This window comes from Callorhinus ursinus, unplaced genomic scaffold, assembly GCF_003265705.2.
Source record: "Callorhinus ursinus isolate GAN/ISIS: 27379988/994484 unplaced genomic scaffold, GSC_fseal_2.0 scaffold110, whole genome shotgun sequence".
Taxonomy (NCBI): Eukaryota; Metazoa; Chordata; class Mammalia; order Carnivora; family Otariidae; genus Callorhinus; species Callorhinus ursinus.
Window position 1 is genome coordinate 165,946 of NW_027397172.1, and position 21,238 is coordinate 187,183.

Consider the following 21,238-nt stretch of genomic DNA (forward strand, 5'->3'; position numbering starts at 1 on the left):
TGGGTGGGAAGGAGAGTGGGGCGGGGCCAGAGCCCTCGGTCACTGTGCCGGGAACTACATTTCCCAGAAGGCTCTGCCATAAGCCTGTTTGCGTCAGGGCGCAAGGGCTTCTCCGGGACCCCGACGCCCTCTGGGAAATGGAGTCCGCGCCAGCGCGACGCAAAGGCTACCGGGAGTTGTAGTTCGCGCCCGTCCGCGCAGGCGCACTTTCCCGCAGCGGTCGCCGGGTTGCTCCTTTGTGGCAGTCGGTGGGCTTTTGTGGGAGGCCGGTCCTCTTGCTCGCGCATCCTTCCGAGCGTCGGTCGGTCTGTCCGTCCGCCGCGGGGCCTGTCTGCCGGACGCGCTCTGCGGCCGATAGCTCCTGACGGCTGAGCCTGAGGCCGGCCCTGGTCCCGGCCCGCAGTGTCCCGGGCGGAGTGTGTGACGGGCTGCGTGGGGCGGGGGTGATGGGGCGTGAGCGCAGCCTGGGGTGTGAGGCGTTTGCTGAGCCTGCCTGACCCCGACCTTGGTGGGAGGGGGGTCCGCAGGGGGCTTCGCGTGCGTGACCGTGCAGCGGGGAGTGCGTGTGCGACCCCCCGGGGCTCCCCTGCAGGCTGTCCCTGAGCCCCAGGAGCAGGACCCGCGCCTCTGGGCCTGGCTTGGGGCCCAGGAGGCTGCAGAGCTGCCCACGCCTCCGGGGAACGCTGCCGAGGGGCGCCATGGAGACCCCTGCCCCGAAGCCCCAGGAGACAGGTACAGTTGGCTCTTCTAGTCAGTGGGTCTGTGGACTTGCGCTTGAGGAGACTGACACTCAGAAAGGTCAGGCTAGTTTCCCAGAAGCACCTAACCAAGTCAGGCCTCCTGCATCCTTACCGTGCACACCCGTTTGTTTCCACTTCTCAGGCATGCTGAAGAGGAAGGGAATGGCAGTTTTTCCTTCAGATTGTGCCAGATATTGGGGCTCGCTCCCCACCTCACCTGCGGGGAACGGTTTCTGACTCCTCTGATCCTCCCCCATGCCAGGGGTAGAGTGGGCTCTAGCTCAGCCATGCACCTGGTAGCTATGGGAAGAACAGCCCCTTTGACTCATTTCTCCTCCCCAGCTCTGCCCTCTCAGGAGCCTGCTCTTACCCTCAAAAAGAATCCAGAGGATAAATTGGGTCAGGGTCTCCCGGAAGCCAGTTCCGAGGTGAGTGGTTGTCTTTTCTTCCTTCTGAACATCTCTTTCTTTATGAAGAGGGTTGGCATTTTTCCCCTGCCCAGGATTTTCAGTCATCCAAAGACACCCCACCCCCAACTTGAGGGCCTGCTCTCCCTTCCTCAGGAAGTTCTGGGCATGGGAACAGCTCCGATTGAAGAGAGTCCAGGTGTGCCCTTGAAATGAGTGCCCCTTGCAGCCTCGTTCAGCCCAGTGGGTGGGTCATTTGCCCAGGACCTGTTTGCGAAACACTATACCAGGAGCTGTTAGGAATGGTTTTAGTGGAACCCGAGCACGTAGATGACAGCTCACATGAGATCACTTCTCCACATGCAGGCCTAGGGGATGGTCCTCTCTCTGTGGGGAGTTTTCTGGGATGGAATCAGGTAGGGGGGTGTGAAAGCACTGAAGGAAGGCTGCGTTGCAGCACCAGGGTAAGAGTGATGGTAGGGGGTGCATCCCTGTGTGCTTTTCCTCTGTGCGGGGATCCTGAAATGGGGCTGTCAAGGAAAAATCTGGAGTTTTAGAGGATCTGGGAGCTCAACAAGGAATTGGCCTTGGGGCCACTTATGCAGCTAAGTAGGGCCCAAATCCCTTCTTTCACAGACTTTGGGTTTTGTTTCTCATTTTGTTCTACCACCTAAACCACCCCCATCCCTCACAGTATTTAAAAGGGTACAGCTGATAAGGAGAGTTTGCAGTAGTGAAAATGTCTGGAGGGTTGAGGGTCCTTTGTGGTTCTGTTAACCTCCCACTTGAAAGGGGTCTGATTACAGAAAAATAGAAATAACTATAAAACATTATGAGATATGCCTAGCTTCTGTAATGTGTTAGAATGCTCTGTCATTCTGTAATAAACTGAAGAGACGTGACAGTCAAATGTAGTACATGATCTTTGACAGGCCACAGATCCAAAAAACTCAATCAAAGGCAGTTTGGGACAATTGAGGAAATTTGAAAATGGATTTATCTTAGATCATATGGTATCAGCATTAAATTTTTTGGGTGCGATGATCTCACTGTAATTGGATAAGAGAATATATTTAGGATATACAAGGTGAAGCCCATGGCGTGAGATGTCATGATGTCTGCAACTTACCTTCAAATGATTCAGCAAAGAGTACATGTGCATGTCTGTGTGTGCTTGTGAGTGACTACCTCAAGGTAGTATCCTTCTTGTGCATAGGTGTTATTCCTAAAAGATCGACTTCTTAGATCCTTGAGTAACTGGTCCTCCTCTCCTGAGTATTCTGCTCGCCTGGCAGTCCCACTCAGACTCACAGTCAAGTGTTTTGCTCTCCCGGGACATCCCACACAATCTGTTCTGATTTCCCCACTAGTTTCATTACCACACATCTGCCTTTGACTCTCCCAGTGGCAATAACCCCCAGACAGGCCTGTGCAAGGCTAAGATCCTTCTGCCCTTGCCAGTTGATACTCCCACACAGAAGCCATGTAGCCTCTGATAGTCCCCTTTCTCCAGCACCACATTCTGACATCTCTGGAGCTTTGTTTCTGCCCATGTTTTTCTTTTCCTCTGCCAACACCATGACCATTATGCTTCATTCCTGCATGCCTCAGTTATGGGCATGTTCTCAGCATGTGTCGTCACCCGCACCTTCTCATCTCCCTGAAATCCAGTGGGTTTTTGGATCACATTTATTGAGGTGTAATTTATATACAGTAAAGTCCTCTGATTTTAAGTAGCGGATTTGATGAGTTTTGGCAAATGTGTACAGTTGTGTGACCAGCACCACAATCATAAGCTAGAATGTTTCCATCACCCAAAAAGTTCCTTCATGCCCCTTTGCCGTCAGTCCTCTCCCCCCGCTCCTTGGCAACCACAGTTTTGCCTCTTTAAGAATTTCTTACGGAAATATATAGTATGTAGTCTTTGGTTTCTTTTTTAAAAGATTTTAAGTAATCTCTACACCCAGTGTGGGGCTCAAACCCACAACCCTGAGATCAAGAGTCACTTGCTGTACTAACTGAACCAGCTAGGTGCCCCACATAGTCTTTGGTTTCTAATTCCACTTAGCATAATGCTTTTGAGTTCATGTCTTTTTGTGAATCAGTAGTTTGTTCCTTTTTATTGCTGAGTAATATACCATTTGTATTAGGTTGCAAGGGCTGCCATAGCAATTTACTGTCTCAATTCTGGAAGTTCAAGATCAGGATGTCAGCTGGTTGGTTTCTTCTGAGGCCTCTCTTCTTGGTTTGTGAAGGTACCTTCCCCCAGTGTCTTCACATGGTCTTTCTCTGTACACGTCTGGCTCCCAAATTTCCTTTTTATTATAAGGATACCAGTCCTATTGGATGATGGCTCACCATAATGACCTCATCTTTTACCTTAATTATCTCGTTAAAGACCCTATCTCCAAATATAGTCATTTTTCTGAGGTATTGCAGGCTAGGGCTTCAACATATGAATTTGGAGGGATCACAACTCAGCACAAAACACCATTGTATGGGTATTTACAATTTGTTCATTAGGGGACATTAGGTTGTTTCCAAGTTTTGGCTATTACAAGTAAACCTATAAACGTTTGAGTACAAATATAGACGTGCTTTAATTTCTCTTGAATGAACATCTGAGAGGAATTGCTGAGTCAGATAGTAAATGTATATTTAATTATCAATTGTATTGGTCATTTCCAAGAGCCATCTTTTGGTTTCATTGATTTTCTCTGTTGCTTTTCTATTCCTATTTCATTTATTTCAGATCCTTATTATTTCTTTACTTATTTTGGTTTCTTAAAGTTGAAACTCAGACATTGATCGGACACCTTTCTTCTTTTCTCATATAGCAGCCAATGCTATAAATTTCCCTCTAAGCACTGCCTTAACCTACACCCCACAAGTTTTATATTGTATTTTCACTTTTATTCGGTTCAAAATAGTTACAGTTTCTGTTGTGATTTCTTCTTCAATCATGTGTTATTTAGGAATGTGTTGTTTAATTTCCAAATATTTGGAGGATCTTTTTCTAGATATCTTTCTATTATAGATTTCTTTTTTTCTTTAAGATTTTATTTATTTATTTGACAGAGAGAGACACAGCGAGAGAGGGAACACAAGCAGGGGGAGTGGGAGAGGAAGAAGCAGGCTACCCGCGGAGCAGGGAGCCTGATGTGGGACTTGATCCCAGGACCCCGGGATCATGACCTGACCCGAAGGCAGACACTTAATGACTGAGCCCCCCAGGTGCCCCTCTATTATAGATTTCTAATTTAATTCTGTTATAGTTAGAGAAGGAACTTTGTATGATTTGAATTTTTTCAAATTTACTAATATTTATTGTATTGCCCAGAATGTGCTTTATCTTGGTAAATGTTCTGTATGCACTTGAAAAGAATGTGCCTTCTGCTTTTGTCAGCTAGAGTGTTCTGTGAATGTCAATTAAGTCCTTAAGTCGAATGATGTGTTAATCAGTTGTTCCGTACCCTTACATATTTTCTGCTTATGTGTTCTATCAATTATTGAGAGAGATGACTGTTGAAATTCCAAGTATAATAGTGGATTTGTCTGTTTTTCTTCAGTCTTATCAAGTTTTTGCTTTATGTATTTTGAAGCTCTGTTAGTAGGAATATGTATGTTTAAGATTGTTGTGAGCTCTTTTTTTTTTTAAGATTTTGTTTATTTATTTGAGAGAGAGAGAGAGAGCACATGAGGGGGGAGGGTCTGAGGGAGAAGCAGACTTCCTGCTGAGCAAGGAGCCCAATATGGGACTCGATCCTGGGACTCCAGGATCATGACCTGAGCTGAAGGCAGTTGCTCAACCAACTGAGCCACCCAGGCACCCAAGATTGTTGTGAGCCCTTAATGAATTGCTGTTGTGGTAATGACCATTACATAATCATGTAATGATTATTGTATAACACCTCTCTTTGTCTCTGATGATGTCCTTTGCTTTGAGATCTGCTTTGTCTAATGTTAATATTGCCACTTCAGCTTTCTTTTGATGAGTATTTGCAGATTATATCTTTTCTCATTCTTCCCCTTTTAATCTACCTTTCTCTTTGTTTTTAAAGTTGGTTTCTATAGCTGATGTATGTATGGTTGGGTCTTAATTTTTAAATTCAATTTGACAGTCTCTAATTTCCAATTGAAGTATTAAGACCATTCACATTTAATGTAATTATTGATATGGCTGGATTTACATCTGCCATTTTGTTATTTGTGTTCTATATGTCTTGTGTTTCTTTTGTTTCTGTTTCTCCCTTAATGCATTCTTTTGAGGTAAACAAATACTGTTTTAGTATACTCTTTTTTTTAAGATTTTTAAAATTTATTTATTTGACAGAGAGAGACACAGCGAGAGAGGGAACACAAGCAGGGGGAGTGGGAGAGGGAGAAGCAGGCTTCCCGCGGAGCAGGGAGCCTGATGCGGGGCTCCATCCCAGGACCCTGGGATCACAACCCGAGCCGAAGGGCAGATGCTTAACGACAGAGCCACCCAGGCACCCCTGATGTAGTATACTCTTAATTTTTCTGATTTTATTAACTTGTTTTTTCCTTTTAGTTACTTTTTTGGATGCTGGAGTGAATTTTACTTTGTTGAGTATTGGCTTTTTTTTGGAATTCCTTAAATATTTCAGGAATTTGTTCTGGGATGCATTGAAATTACTTAGTATCAGTTGGATCCTTTCAAGGCTTGCTCTTTAGGTTTTGTTCAGGTGGGGCCAGAGGGGGCGCCTGAATGGCTCAGTTGGTTAAGTGCCTGCCTTTGCAGGTCAGGGTATGATCCCAGGGTCCTTGGATTGAGCCCCACATTGGGCTCCCTGCTCACAGGGAGCCTGCTTCTCCCTCTGCCTGCCTCTCCCCCTGCTTGTGCTCGCTCTCTCTGTGTGTCAAATAAATATACTCTTAAAAAAAAAAAAAGTGGGGCCAGAGAAGTCTTTAGTCTTGGGCTAATTTTGTCAGACCACTGAAGCTATCCTCTCCTGGGGACTTTACTCAGTGCCCATATAGCAGGAGGACATTCTACTCTGGCCGGTCAGAACATAAACCACTCCCAGCCTTGTGTGAGTTTTAATGATTGTTCTGCCTTCTTCTTTCTGGTGTTTCTTTTCCTGATTTGGGGGTGTTTCTTCCCAGGCACATGCCTGTCAGTCCTCAGTCGGTCTCAAGTGGATCCAGAGATCTGAGTCTGTGAAACTCCCTCTGCTCTGGCAGGTTGCCCTGGAGATTTTAATCTCCTGGACTCCCTAAACTCTGTTCTTCTTCAACTTGGTGAGACCACAGGCTCTGTCTGGGTTCCACCTGCCTGCACTGCCGTCTGGAAACCTTCTGGGTAGGAAGATGGGGTGGTTGTAGGGCTCGTTTTGTTTCCCTTCTCTCAGTGGTCTGTGTTCTGAGCTGCAGCTTGGCCAGTGTCTTGAAATCAATCATTGTTTTATACGTTTTGCCCAGTTTACTAGTTGTTTGAGGTAAGAGGGCAAATCTGGTCCTTTTGTGTCTGGAACAGGAAAGCCAGTTTTGACCAGGCTGCTGCTTCACTCCTCCAGCCCACACTCAGAAGCTGTTGTCCCTCTCTCATGCCTTCCCTCTGTCCATCCTGCTGCACCATACAAGCATCCTCACCCTGGAGTACCTGTCTTCTGACTCTGGCCATAGCGGCACCTCCCACTCCTCCTCCCCTGACGCCAGAGCTCCGGGAGCATGAAGTCTCAGGACACACAGCTCGGCCACCTCAGCTCACTGTACTCCCAAAGCCCAACCCACCCCATTTCTGGGCCCTTAGCCTCTCTGCTGTGGTCTGCCCCTCCTCTAAGGCCTGAGACAGTAGATGTTCCTGTCATGATTCTGGATGCGGCACAGACTGCTCTTTGTTCTCTTCTCATCGGACCAGGGGCAGGGTCTCCAGCCTCCTGGTGTGCCCAGCCAGAGGGGTAGGAGATGGCCAAGCGGGGACTGACAGATGCTGGGTCCTTTCCTTGGGACCCAAGACTGTCATACTTCTACCCCACTTCATTTTCTCCTCAACCGCAGAAGGCCCCAGTGCTCCCAGTCCCTTCCCTAGCTGCAGAAACTGAGGCTCAAGGAAACCAGGTGGCCGGACCAAAATGGTACAACTAATCCCTGCTCTGCTTTGATTTTCCTTCTTCTTGGAAATTTACAGAACCGGTATTTGCTGTGTAACAAAGTTCCACAGCAGAGTCTGTTACTAATCTCCCTTCCCTGCGCCTACAGTCACATTTCCCTGAGGTATCCAGTGTCCTCGGTTTTGACATTTACTCTTCCACATCTCTCCCCTGGTTCACGGACGCAGACCCCAGAGTACACAGACACAGGGCTTCAGCGTGTCATTTTGAAAATGGGATCATACTGTATACATTCCAGTGCTACCCTTTGTTCGAATTGGTGTATAATTCACATACCATAAAATCCACCCTTTGCAAGCGTACAATTCAGTGGTTTTGAGTGCGTTCACGGGGTAGTGCAACTGTCCCCACAGTCCATTTCCTCAGCCCAAAAAGAACCCCTGTGCCCATCAGCAGTCAGTCTAGCTCTCAGCAACCGCTACTTTGTCTTTTTGTCTCTCTATAGTTCCTTATTCTGGGCATTTCACATAAATGGGATCACACAGTATGTAGCCGCCTTCTTCTGGCCTCCTTCCCTTAGCATAACGTACAGCGCCTCTCTTTGGCTGGCTGCATTATTTTCCACAGTCGGCCTGTGTGCATGTACCCTAACTTAGCCAGCTGTCCTAGTGCCGTGGTTGGTTGGTTTGGGGTAAGTACAGTGCCGTGATCCCCAGCCTTGCATTTGCTTCCTTATGTGCAGGAACTTTTGTTTCTGCCATGCGAGGACCCAAAAGGGTATAACAATTCCCACTCCACCAAAAGTGCTTCCTCATGGCCGGGATACCAGGTTTTCATTGGTGCTACTCACTCTGATTAGGGAAAACGCATGACCTTATTTTTGTTTCAATTTATATTTTCCTGACAAATCATTAGTCTTCTCCTAGTCCATTGGGAATTTGCCTTTCTTCCTCCTTGAATGGCTTTTTCTTACTTTTAGAATTTTGAAACATTTAAACAGAATCATTACAACCTTCTATGTACCTACTTTGCAAAATTAATGTCTAAATTTTGTCATATTGGTTCCGAATCATTTTAAAAAATGAAACATTGCAGGTAAAGGCAGGTGCATCCTCCCCCACATCTCCCTTCTCTCCTGCCCTCCTCAGTCTGTGATAGTTTCAGAGGACAGTGACTAACAGCAAACACCATAGGGCACCTGCCATCCACCAGCCCCTCGGATGAGCGCTTCACACATAGTAGTAATTCACTGGATCCTCTCAGTGATGGAATGACACAGGGACTATTAGCAGACAAGGCACCTGAGGCACCCCCGACTCATAGAGCTAGTAAGGGCAAGAGTGGGGAGCCCACATGGGCCACTGAGCTCAGAGTCTGTGCCCTTATCCACCAGACAGCAGACCTAGATGCACATCACACTGGGCATGGTTCTCCTCAGCCTGCTTTTGTAACCACTGCCACACTCTTAAGAGCTCCCCATGGGACAGGTTACTCCACTGTGTTTGTTTCCACTGCTGCACTGTATCCTGTTCTGTATTCATCCCTACCAGTGGGCTGCAGCATGTTTCCAGTGTTTTCTTAGCCACTCTAGGCTGGATAGGAATCTCACAGTGGGCTTTCAGACACAGGGAACACACTCTCTCAGCTTTACTAGAGATAGTAGAATAGGTTTCGCTTTCCAAAATGGATGTCCCCCTTACCCCTGTCCAACGATGTAAGACCATCCCATTTCCCCATGGACCAGCCCACAGTTGGTATTTCCAGGCTTTAAACATTTTGCCTCTCTGCTACATGCGAAATGGTATCTTTCTGTTTTATTTCTCATTTCGGGATGTCTAGTGTGATTGAGTGTCTCTTCATGTGCTTCTTAATCATTTGCCAGTCTTCTGTGAATTTTCTGCTTATACTCTATGCCCATTTTCTTTTTTTCTTTTTTCTTAATGATCTGTTAGTGTTGCCTGCAGAAAACATAAACTTTCAGGGCACTTGGGTGGCTCAGTTGGTTAAGCGTCTGCCTTTGGCTCAGGTCAGGACCCCAGGGTCCTGGGATCGAGCCCCGAGTTGGGCTCCCTGTTCAGCGGGGTGTCTCCTTCTCCCTGCCCCTCTGCCCACTCGTGCTCACTCTCTCAAATCAATAAAATCTTTAAAAAAGGAAAACGTAAACTTTCATAGAGCAAATGTAAATCTTCTCCTCCTGGTTTCTGGGTTTGCTGTCATACCGGCCAGGGACTTATGATCTTGTCTCCCAGAAGCCCCCACACTTAGATCCTTGCCGCACCCGGAGTTGCATTTTGTGTGTGGTATAAAGAGGGGCTTTATCTTTCCTCCTGTTTTATGTTGGTGTTTGTCTTAGCATGGGTTGCCATAACAAAATACCCTGACTTGGCAGCTTCAACTGCAGAAATTGATTTTCTCACAGTTCCAAAGGCAAGAAGTCAGAGATGTATGAGATCAGGGTGCTGGCAGGGTCTGGTTTGCTGCAGCTCTCTACCTGGCTCTCACGGTGCTCTCAGGTGGTCTGTCCTCAGAACACACGGGCTGGGGGTGGGGGGGATCTCTTTTGTCCTCTTCTCGGAGGCCACCAGACTTGTCAGATCAGAGCCCACCTTTATGACCCCACGTAACCTCAGCTACCTCCTAAAGACCCTGTCTCCAAACACAGTCACGTTGGAAGGGAGGGCTTCCACATAGGCATTTCAGGGGGACACAGTTTAGTCTGCAGCAACATTGAGAATTATCTAAAAGTATAAACCACTTTTAGAGCTAAAGGGCAAAGCTCTTGTGACCCCAAAGGATGTCCCCACTCTTCCCGACTGCCTGATAGTCACAAGGCCTCTCAAGTCTTGACATTCCGCACCCCCGTGCCTGACCATGGGTGCTGTTGCAGACCCAGGGTTTCCAGAGAAACCTGGTGACCCCTGGGAGCTTGGCCGCATGCCAGTCACTCCCAGCAAACAGATAGGTGGGAGCCAGGCCTCCCCTGCTTAGTTTATTCTTCGTTCTTATGTCTAATATAATGCCCTGTCTACGATTTAAGCCAGGCTCCCATGGCGCCCGCATCTTTAAAGAGCAAACCACCCTTGCCACCTTAGATCAGCACCCTGATGGGTTTTGAGAGCTTATTTGCTGGCAAGAGGGACCCAAGGTGGGATTGGAGCATGGAGAGCAAGAGGAACATTGGGGATGGCAGCCTAGAGGCTCCAAAGTGGGTGAGGAGCCCCGGTCAGCAGAAGAGCCTGGGGTTCTAAAACAGGAGTGCGTGCAAGTGTCAGTGACCAGGGCTGGGGAGGGTGGGCACAGGTCAGTACATGGGCCCAGGGAGGGCAGGGGAGCAGGGGTCCCGTGGGAAGGTGTGGGACGCAGGCAGGAAGAACTGAGAGTGGCTCCCTTGGTCTCTTGCTGACAGAACTTGCTGATAAGTACAGAGTTTTCTTCCTTAGGGTGTGGTAACGGCTTCCTGTCCAGAGTAGGGTCCTTTTGCGATGGTGAGATTTGAATAGGGCTTCTGGGTTCTCTGTACTATTCTTTCAAGTTCTTAAGTTTGACATTCTTGACCCTGGGAAGCATAGCATCTTACCCAGAACTCACCGCAGCCTCCAGCCCACAGAGGCACCAGCACCCAGGCTGGCCAGGTAGCTTGGCCCTCCCAGTCTAGAAGGCCAGGTCCGCTTGGTGAGTCCCGGCCCCGGCGTGGTGTGTATGTTGGGGCTGTATGATAGACGGGGCCTATAGCACAACCTTCCATACTCAGGAGAAGGTCACTAGAGGTTAACCCTTCATTCCTAAGGTCCTCAATTGACATGTGGCTCCCTTGGAACCATGAACACAGTCCGAATCAGTCCCGTCCTGGGCAAATGAGAATGTGCATGTCATTCCAGGAATCAGTGACTTTCAAGGATGTGGCTGTGGACTTCACCCAGGAGGAGTGGGGCCAGCTAGACTCCCCTCAGAGGGCCTTGTACCGTGACGTGATGCTGGAGAACTACCAGAACCTTCTTTCCCTGGGTAAGACAGCTCCTCGAAGCCCAGTGTACAGTCTGGCCATTCTGACATGCCATAGGTATTACCAAGCCTCCCTTCGGTGCCGGCCCTGGTGCAGGCCCTGCAGGATGTGGGAGATGTGGCCGCTGCACTCACACTGGGGCTGGGCAGTGCATGTAACTGCCAGCATCCTTGCCTGAGGTGGGGCTGGTCCCGGGCTGGAGCCAGAAGAGAGGGAGAGGGTGGACAGGGCCTGGGAGCCCAGCCTGCCCTGGAGCTTTCCGAGGGAGACAGGGCAGGGCCTCGGTACCGATGGGATCCTCAGAGTGCACCCTTGAGTTTGGGTTCTGAGTGTAAGATCCCCCATCCCTGGGGATAACACACACCTTGGGTGCTGGCCCAGACAGCCCCACCCTGGGGAGCCACAGCACGCAGAACCACACATACCACTTCCTCCTTGCAAGCAGGACCCCCAGTCTGTAAGCCAGATGTGATCTCCCACCTGGAACGAGGCGAGGAGCCATGGCAGATGCCCAGAGAAGTCCCTGGAGGGGCTTGTTCAGGTGAGTGGGGGACACAGTGGAAGGATATGCAGACTCCTGCCTCCCAGCACCACCCCCCACCCCGCCTCCTTGTGGTCCTGCTTCCCTTCCTTCCTTCAACACACACAGAGCACCGACGGCGTGTGGGGAAGACTGCTGGAAATACAGTGGTGAGCAAAACAGGCAAAGACATCTGCCTTCAGCTGGCAGGAGACAGAAATCATGTCTATGTCTCGAGAAACATTTCACAAGTGGCACTTGTTGGATGGACGGGGCGGGGAGTATGTGTGGACCTGGGGTCCAGGGCCTCCCTCACCGAGAAGAAGGCATAGTCAGCCTGGGGGTGTGGAGAGGTGGGGGTCACGGTTCGCAGAGCTGACTCCGAGGGGGACGGCCCTGCAGGGACGCGAAGTTGACAAGAGACAAATTTAGCTTTTAAAGGAATATACGTACATCTCAGGGCCAGAGCACACATTTACAGTTGCAAGCATTCTGGAGGAAAGACCAAAGAGAGGCAGTCTGGGGGCATTCTCTTCCCTCCTGGCACCAGGGAAGAATTTAGATATAATTAGCATTCCTGGACTTGTGTTTACCCCGTGTTCATGCCCAGCCCCGACCCGGTTCCAACACACAGCCGTCTCTCAGTCGATGTCTCAATAAGTGAATCATGTCCAACTGCCAGACCCCGTGAGCCCTGCTCCATCCCTCGCCCCCTGGCTCGCCTTAGAGTTCCCTGGTTCCTCCTCCTCCCTGCGGCCCATCTCACCCAAGATGCGAGATGCATGCCCCTTGGCTCTGGCCCTCAGGCCTTTGGGCGCTCTGGCTGTTGGCCTGCCCTCTCTGTGCTTATCCGAGCCCCTGTCCGACCTCAGTCTGGGCTCTAGTGGCACGCCTCTGCCTGCTTACGGAAGATTGCATTTCCCGTTTCTTATAGAAGGGGAGCCCGGGCCTGGGGTGAAGGACAGGTCGTGTCAACAGCAGGGCGTTTACAAGGAAGAGCCTTGCCAAGAGCCGATCACCGAGCCACTGGGGCGGTCTAGGGTCCAGAGCTCCGGTCTGGGCGTCGGGCAGGCCCGCGAGGGCCCCGCGGCTGCTCCCGTGCGGGGTGAGGCTGCGCTGCGGAGGTCAGCACCAGGCGGCAGTGGGCATGTTCCCCCGGAGGGGCACTGGCACGGCCACAAGGCTTTGGAGAAGGATTCCCCCCCTGGGTGCACCCTCTTCACCCCCGAGGCCATTCCTGCCCAAGGAGACCCTCCTGACGGGCCCACCGAGAGCTTCCAGTCTGGCGAGGCGGCCCCCAGGCAGCGGAGCGCAGGCCCAGGGAGAGGCCCCGGCAAGTCCAGCGAGCGCGGCGAACACCCACCCGGGAGCGGGCAGCGGGGCGCCGTGGCCGGGGCTGGCCTCTTCGTGTGTGGTGAGTGCGGGAAGGCCTTCAGGCAGAGCTCGTCCCTGACCCTACACCGGCGGTGGCACGCCCGGGAGAAAGCCTACAAATGCCACGAGTGCGGCAAGGCCTTCACCTGGAGCACCAACCTCATCGAGCACCAGCGCATCCACACCGGGGAGAAGCCGTTCTTCTGCGGCGAGTGTGGGAAGGCCTTCAGCTGCCACTCGTCGCTGAACGTGCATCACCGGATCCACACGGGCGAGCGGCCCTACAAGTGCAGCGCCTGCGAGAAGGCCTTTAGCTGCAGCTCACTGCTCAACATGCACCTGCGTGTGCACACGGGCGAGAAGCCGTACCAGTGCGGCGCGTGCGGCAAGGCCTTCAACCAGAGGACGCACCTGACGCGCCACCAGCGCATCCACACCGGCGAGAAGCCCTACCAGTGCGGCGCGTGTGGCAAGGCCTTCACCTGCCACTCGTCCCTGACGGTGCACGAGAAGATCCACAACGGGGACAAACCGTTCAAGTGCGGCGAGTGCGGCAAGGCCTTCAGCAGCCGCTCGCGCCTCACCCTGCACCAGCGCACCCACACGGGCGAGAAGCCGTTCAAGTGCGGCGCGTGCGGCAAGGCCTTCAGCTGCCACTCCTACCTCGTCGTGCACCAGCGCATCCACAGTGGCGAGAAGCCGTTCAAGTGCAACGAGTGCGGCAAGGCCTTCAGCTCCCACTCCTACCTCGTCGTGCACCAGCGCATCCACACCGGCGAGAAGCCCTTTGACTGCAGCCGCTGCTGGAAGGCCTTCAGCTGCCACTCGTCCCTCATCGTGCACCAGCGCATCCACACCGGGGAGAAGCCCTACAAATGCGGCGAGTGCGGCAAGGCCTTCAGCCAGAATCACTGTCTCATCAAACATCAGAAGACCCACGCTGGGGAGAAGTCATTCAGGTGTAACGAGTGTGGGGAAATGTTTGGCTGGAGTGCCCACCTCACAGAACACCGGAGAAGACACAGCGAGGAGAAGCCCTTTGCCATCCAGTTCAACAAGCACCTGCTGAGCACCTACTACGTGCCAGGCGCCCTGCTAGGCGCAGGGGGCGCGGGCGTGAGCAGCGTGGATCCAGTCGACGCCCTGGACATGGCAAAGCTCCTGTGTGCGGCGCAGCCCTCGGCCAGCAGGACTTCCCCGCTGGGCAGCGAGCCTGGAAATTAGTGCGGTGTGCCCGCCCTCGGCCCTGCTCCTCCCCCAGAAAGCACAGCAGCTCAGACATGCACAGCCTGCCCGTGCCTCCACAGTAGAGACTGGCCCTGCCGCCTGTGCCCATGTCCCACGCGCTGGGACAACTCTCTCAGAGGTCATCACCGCCCCAGTGAGCGCGCCACTGTAGGAGAGGAGCCGAGGGCCATCTGAGGAAGTCCCGTCATCCTGCTTTCCTTAATGGGCTTGCAAGACACTGACACGGGGAATAGGTCTTTCCTGCAGACAGAAAGAAAGTATATCGATCATTGTGTCCTCGGACGGGCTCCTGGCATGATCTCGATCAGGAATTTCCTTTGTACGTGGTTATGTTTAGAATGTTAATGATGATAATAAAAACAAACAGAAGAGTTATGAACAGTATTCCAAGTGAACGTTAAGTATATTCCAGGAGGGGAGAATGATCTTGAATGCTGGGGGTTTAGGAAAAGGCAGATTTCCTGGACTCACCTCACTAAAGCAGCTCTACTGCAGGGTCATCTGGTAGTGACAGCACCTGTGCCTCGGGAGCATGGCCCAGCTTCGGTGCAGCCAGGTCCTGACATGCCAGCATTGGGCCTGGCCATCTAGTCCCCGCTGGGAAATGGCGAGCACACAGGTGGGTGCTCGGCGTCCATCCAGGGTCTGGTGCTGGGATAGATGTGTCTAGAAGCGCACCTTCACCCTGCAGGGCCTCCCTCTGCTCCAGTGAGCTCCGCTCACTAGCTCAGCCCTACGGAAGGAGCCCCTCCATGGAGCCTGTCCCCATGCTCTCTGCAGTGGTGGGCGGGGTTCCTCTGGAATTAATGTTCGTTCCGCTCAGTCCTAAGCAAGTCTAAGCTGCTTTCTTAGTGATAATACTTTACATTTATATAGAGAGCTATAGTTTATGAAATGCTTTTTGGTATACTTTTTAAATTATGGCAGCAAAATAACTACATTTTGGGAAATGTGGAAGTAAGGAAAAAGACCCCCATAATTCCTAATAAATTGCATTCCGCACTTTGATACATTACCTTCTGCTTGTTTCAAAGTGGATTTTTACATTACTGCAAATATAGTGTATATATCATTTTAATCTTTTTTTTCTACCTAGCTGCATAGCAGAATTTTTCCCCACGTAACTGAACTGTCTGGAGTTATAATTCTCAGTGGAGAACATCCAGTAGATGTTCTTTTGTTGGATGTTGAGGTTATTTCCATGTTTTCACTATTATAGATCGTTTCACTGTTACAACCATTCTTCATAGATCATCTTTTTGCATTATACTTCTTTAGCGTTTTCTTAGATTTCTAAAAGTGAAAATTTTGAGATAAAGGAAATGAACAACCTCAGGAATCATTTCTGTATGGTTTTGATGGTGTGTAAAGTCACACCATTTCATTAGGAAGAAATCGTCAGCAATAGTGGTCAGGTAGGAACGTCCCCCACATGGCATCTCCCAGAGACAGAGGACTCCCTGCTCAAAGCTGGGTGTCCAGACAGTCTTCATTCAGGGCACGGTGACCACACAGCGGTGCTCCTGGGCACCTACCACCCCACTGCGTTCCTCCAGAGTGTGCAAGCCGGCCTCCCGTAACATGGTCCCTGGGGTCACATCGTGGCAGCCCACAGTCGCTTATCTGACAAGTAAGAAAAGTCCTATTGTACAGCTGCATTTGTAAAAGACAAATACAGTCTGGGCTTAGTTCATCATTATCAAACTCATTTTTCTCCTTACTTCAAAAGAACTTAAAATGAAAACATCTCTGTGGGGCCCTGGACACAGTGGCTGCTGTCAGCCCTGCCGTGAGTGCTTCTAGGTACTCAGCTGAGTGGCACCTTACGATCACCATACTTTGCACCTTCAATAATTAATGCGGTTGGATATTGAACATGCTTTGATTCTTTTTTTTTTAAAGATTTTATTTATTTGAGAGAGAGAGAATGAGAGATAGAGAGCACGAGAGGGAAGAGGGTCAGAGGGAGAAGCAGACTCCCCGCCGAACAGGGAGCCCATTGCGGGACTCGATCCCGGGACTCCAGGATCATGACCTGAGCCGAAGGCAGTTGCCCAACCAACTGAGCCACCCAGGTGCCCAAACATGCTTTGATTTTTGGTCTTTAATCTTGAAAATAATTTGAGTATACCTTTCCCCCTCTTTTCATTGGAGACTTGATGTCTTTCTTTCATTTACATATAAACTTTTTTTTTCCTGCTTACACAAGCAATATGTATGTGCTGAAGAAATTTGGAAAAATATTCAGGAAATTGTAAGAATGAAAGTACCCCTCAGTATCAGTTCATAGGCCACTGCCAGAGGTGCATTTACTTCTGGTTCTTTTCTGTGCACATATAATATGCCTTTGCTTTTAAGGCAAAACTAGATTCATTCTCTGCATGTTATTTCTATCTTTTTCCATGTAACGTTTTATGGTGAGCATTTTCCACATTACAAAATATTTTTCAGAAACATTATTGATGGCTGTATCTTTCTCTGTCTTCTCATTGTATCAGGATTGGTCTGTTCCTTTATTGTTGAACATCATTATCTGTACCTATAAATAATTCTAGAACATAAATGCCATTTTGCCCTTTGATCATTTCCTCAGAATGAATTCTGAGAAGTGGAGTTCATGGGCAGAGTTCACAAACATTGCAAAACTGTCTCTAGGTCGAACCCAGCACGACATTCTTAATTCTCCCACATGGGCCCCAAGAGCATCCTTTTCCCTGCAGCCTTGCACACACTTGGCTTCATCTCCACTTTTTGTATTTACCATTTTGATACATCAAGAGTGTTACTGGTTCATGTTTTTTGAACTTTTTCTTCTCTTTGTATGAATTGTGTATTCCATACTTTGTTCTTTATACACACACACACACACACACAGCACCTTGGCACATACATTTTTATCTTTGTTACCACATTTTTAATGTACAGAGATGTTCAAATTCTGTGCAATTGAGTCTTTTTGGTCTTTTTCTTTATCTTTTTCCTTAGCCCTTAGAAAGCCCGTTCTTTAAATCCTTTTTTGGTTCCATATTTTGCATTTAACTCTTACATCCATCTGTTTGGGATGCAGGTCCCTGCATCATTCTAGAATGGCATTCTTCACTGTTCCTTAGACCTCTCTTTTCTGTTAGTAGCTTCATAATTCACTTTATATGTAGTAGGACTGACCAGGACAGTATTTTCAGTAGGCTTTTTTAAGGGTTTTTTAAAAATCTGTTCTTCCAGGTAACCCAGGATTCTTTTTCTCAGAGCTCAACCTCTTCTTGCCCCTGCACACCTCATTGGGATTTTGATTAGAATTAACTAGTGTGTGAAGAATTCTGACAGTTCTATATAACATTCAATCTTCGCATCAAGGCACCAGTCATTCAAATCTGCCTCTAACCATCAGAAAAGCCGTATAGTTTTTTCCTTGTAGGTGTTCTTACATATATGTTCAATACATATGTTTATTCTTGAGTTCATTCTAATTTTGTGGGTTTTCTAAGTCGAGCCTTTCTGTTTTATATAGGACAACTATTGATTGTATATATCTTTTTGTATATTTATTTTATATCTAGCAACTTCATTGAATTATTCTAGGTCTCTAACAATTTACTATTTTATTGCACTTTCTAGGTAATCTGTCATATAACCTGGAAATAAAAAGCTTGCCTCTCCTTTTCATATAGACAGCCTTTTATTTTGTTTCTTTTTAAAACCCACGTTGGCTAGCGCTTCCAGAACAGCACTCAGTGTGGGTGGCAGTGGTCATCTGTGGCAGATTCTGTTTGGGGTAGGGGACCAACGTGTGTCACCTCAGAACACTTTGACCTCTAAAGACTCTGTTACAGCCGGGGTGACCACATGGCCCAATTCTGAACAACAAGGCTCAGGTGGAAATCTGCCAAGATTTGGGGAAGGTCTTTGCTTTGTATTCCTCCCCCTCCCCTTCTTCCTGCCTGGAACTTGGATGCAATGCCTGGAGGTATAGTAGCCATCTCGTAACCATGAGATAACTGAGGACAAAAGTCACATGTAGTGAAATGGAAAAATAGAAGGATCCTAGGCCTTGGAAGAAATTTTTGAGCAGCTATTACAGCCACCAGCATTCAACTTTCTGAGTTCTTGTGTGTAAGAAAATAAACAACCTAAGTCCATTTGTCATTCCTCACAGTTGTTTCATTCCTCACTGGCACAGCATCTGGACCTTTATCTTGACTTGAAGGGAGACAGATCTGCTCTTTCACTATTCGGTGAAATGCCAACTGTTGGCCATGACTGCTTGTTTATCACATTAATGAACTATCTTTATAGACCTGATTTGCCAACACTTAAAAAATCAGGACTGGATGCTGATTTTTACCAAACACCTTCTTGGCATACCTCAAAAATGATTATGTGGGTTTCCTACCTTGTTATGAAGATATAATTGGATTTATAAAAAGATTTTTTTAACATTTTGTCTTCTCTGCATTACTAAAATAAACCCCATTCACCAGGGGTGCATTAACATTTACTACACATGAACTCACTTCTCTAGGGCTTTGGGTGCAACAAGCAGAATTGTTCAACAGGGAGCCCAAGATTTCATTCAGGTTTTGCCTGGCAGTGAACAACCTGGGATGGGAATTCCTCCTGCACCCAGCAGGAAGCGTTGCCCCAAATTCAGCTCCTCTCAGTGGCTAGATGCCACTGCTAGGATCGTTCTCCTGCTTGCTCAAAAAAAAAGGTGAAATGGAGGTCGGGGGCCTCCCCGTGAACATGGCATGGTAGCTGGGATGGAACCCATGGTAGCTGGGATGGAACCCATAGAAGATCCCAATTTACAGGGTGTCTGCAAGGAGATGCACCAGATGCTACCAATGTCTAGATGATGAGTTAGGACTGAATCTGAATTGTTAAAACAACAGATACTTATTTTGTAACTGGTACAATGAGCAAAATATAGGGTCCATAGCTCTTCCTATAGCTCTTCTCCAGAATGACACTGTTGTTCCTATCCTGACCAAAGCTGTGATGTGACCAATAGGAGGGAGCCCAGGAGCACACACCTGGTCCCAGCCGAGCCCCCCCACCTTCCAACCTGGGGCTGGCAGCAAGCCTCGCTCCTTGCCAGTCTGCCTCCAGGGAGGCAGTACCAGTGGGAGCCACAGGCGGAGACCACCAGCTAAGAATGAGGGCAGTGGGACAAAAGAGAGTCAGGCTTTGCGCCACCAGGGCACCAGAGGTCCAAGAGACTGTGTGAATCAGGATGGGGGCCGTGGAAGGTGACACGAGACCCCAGGTAGGGTTGTGGTTCAGGTTGCGTTTGGGGGTTTGGGAATAGGGTGGGGGTTGGGGTTAGAATTAGGGTGGGCTATTTTTCATGCCGTGCATACCTTTTAGAGCAAGGAAAAGGATGCCTTGCTCACGCCTATGAGTGCTGGTGCCGACTGAAATTGTACAGCGTGTCCATCAGTCTCACAAGCTCATAGTTACTCATTCGAGGACCACAGATTTGCAGGCCAATCAGCCCATCTCAGCAGAAGTTAGAGTTAATTCGAAGCCAGTATCATTTAGGCACAAAAGCCAACTGGCACCCTTTTGATACTCTAATTGTGTAAATCCTTTCAGTAAAATTTTGAATTTCCAATTGGGTCAAGTCGGAGTTGTTTGTTTCCATTTCAGTTTCCTCCCCTTATGGGATCATTTTGGGGGTGGTTATGGGGTGTTCTCAGGGGAGTCCTCTCCCTAGGGTACACCTTTCTGCAGGGAGTCTAATCAACAGCACCACTCTCAGGGTGCACCCAATGGCAATTATCACTTTATTGGCCCCGGGGTGACTCTGGGAGCAGAGAAGCCCTTTAGCATGTTTATCTGCAGCTGTACCGCAGAGGACTCCTAGTTACTGTGGGTCCATTTGCAGTGATCCCCACTGAGTTATGGTGAGTTGTGTCAGGGTCCCCAGGACCCCCTCAGGCTTGATGATACAAAAGAAGGACTCACGAGGCTCGGAAACAGTTGCGGTTGATTACCGTGGAAGGATACAGATTCAAATGCGCAAAGGAAAAATGCACATGGGGGCAACAACCAGGAGAGGCCAGGCACGCACCCCCCGGTGTCCCCTTGCAGTGGAATTGCACGGGACCATGCTCATCTCCCAGCAACACATGACCACATGGGCAAAGCCTGCCAACTAGGGAAGGACAGCAAGCCTTGGCGGCCAGGGACACACAGCACCCACGGGACTGACTCCAGCTCCTACCTTCCCCTCCGACTCCAGAGCAAAAGCACACGTTCACAATAAATTACATTCTTGAGATAAACTTCTCTAGTCAAACTGGGATACAGAGCCCAAGGCCTCAGGCATACATGAACGCTCTGACCCGCAGAACAGTCTAAGGGCTAAGAGATGATCTGAAGAAAGGCCTTTCTTTGGGATGTGCAGGGTTTGAGCGACCCAGGCCTGCTGAGTCAATGCTTTCCTGCCCAGGTGTCCTCCAGCCCTTTAGGAGGGCCCAGGGGAAAACATGTGGGGCCATTTTCCCTAAGGGTTTGTGCCATGGAATGCCTTGCACATTTTCACCTATTGTGCTAAGAATCAGGATCTCCACACACTAGATACAAAGGCATTTTGGCCTCGAAGTGTCGCAATGAGCCATCTGCTCTTAAGACTGTGGTCCCTAGCCGCAGCAACTTCTTCCTAGAAACATCGCCAAAGGCACGGGAAGCCAGGGCAAAAATGAACTATTGGGATTTCATCAAGATAAAAAGCTTTTGCACAGCAAAAGAAACAGTCCACAAAACCAAAAGACAACCGACAGAATGGGAGAAAATATTTGCAAACGACATATCAGATAAAGGGCTAGTATCCAAAATCTATAAAGAACTTATCAAACTCAACACCCAAAGAA

The 21,238-nt window shown here is 49.1% G+C and overlaps 1 protein-coding gene across 2 annotated transcripts; it reads left to right on the forward strand.

Moving 5' to 3' along the window:
- Nucleotides 1-212: 212 nt before the first annotated feature.
- On the forward strand, nt 213-18,622 carry ZNF74 (zinc finger protein 74). 2 transcript variants are annotated; one of them, XM_025857347.2, is made up of 5 exons: nt 213-732; nt 1,083-1,168; nt 11,100-11,226; nt 11,667-11,765; nt 12,679-18,622. In XM_025857347.2, exons 1-5 carry the CDS (start codon nt 699-701, stop codon nt 14,340-14,342), a joined length of 2,010 nt encoding a protein of 669 aa, XP_025713132.1. In that variant the 5' UTR covers nt 213-698; the 3' UTR covers nt 14,343-18,622. The 2 variants fall into 2 exon arrangements, with proteins under 2 accessions (XP_025713132.1, XP_025713133.1); XM_025857348.2 differs by having other exon boundaries at nt 11,670-11,765.
- The last annotated feature ends 2,616 nt before the right edge of the window (nt 18,623-21,238 follow it).

Excerpts from the sequence above, each read along its gene's own strand:
- ZNF74 (XM_025857347.2), top strand. The coding sequence starts at position 699 with ATGGAGACCCCTGCCCCGAAGCCCCAGGAGACAG. Across the intron at positions 11,227-11,666 it reads CCAGAACCTTCTTTCCCTGG|CAGGACCCCCAGTCTGTAAG; the intron begins GTAAGACAGCTC and ends CCTCCTTGCAAG. Across the intron at positions 11,766-12,678 it reads CCCTGGAGGGGCTTGTTCAG|AAGGGGAGCCCGGGCCTGGG; the intron begins GTGAGTGGGGGA and ends CGTTTCTTATAG.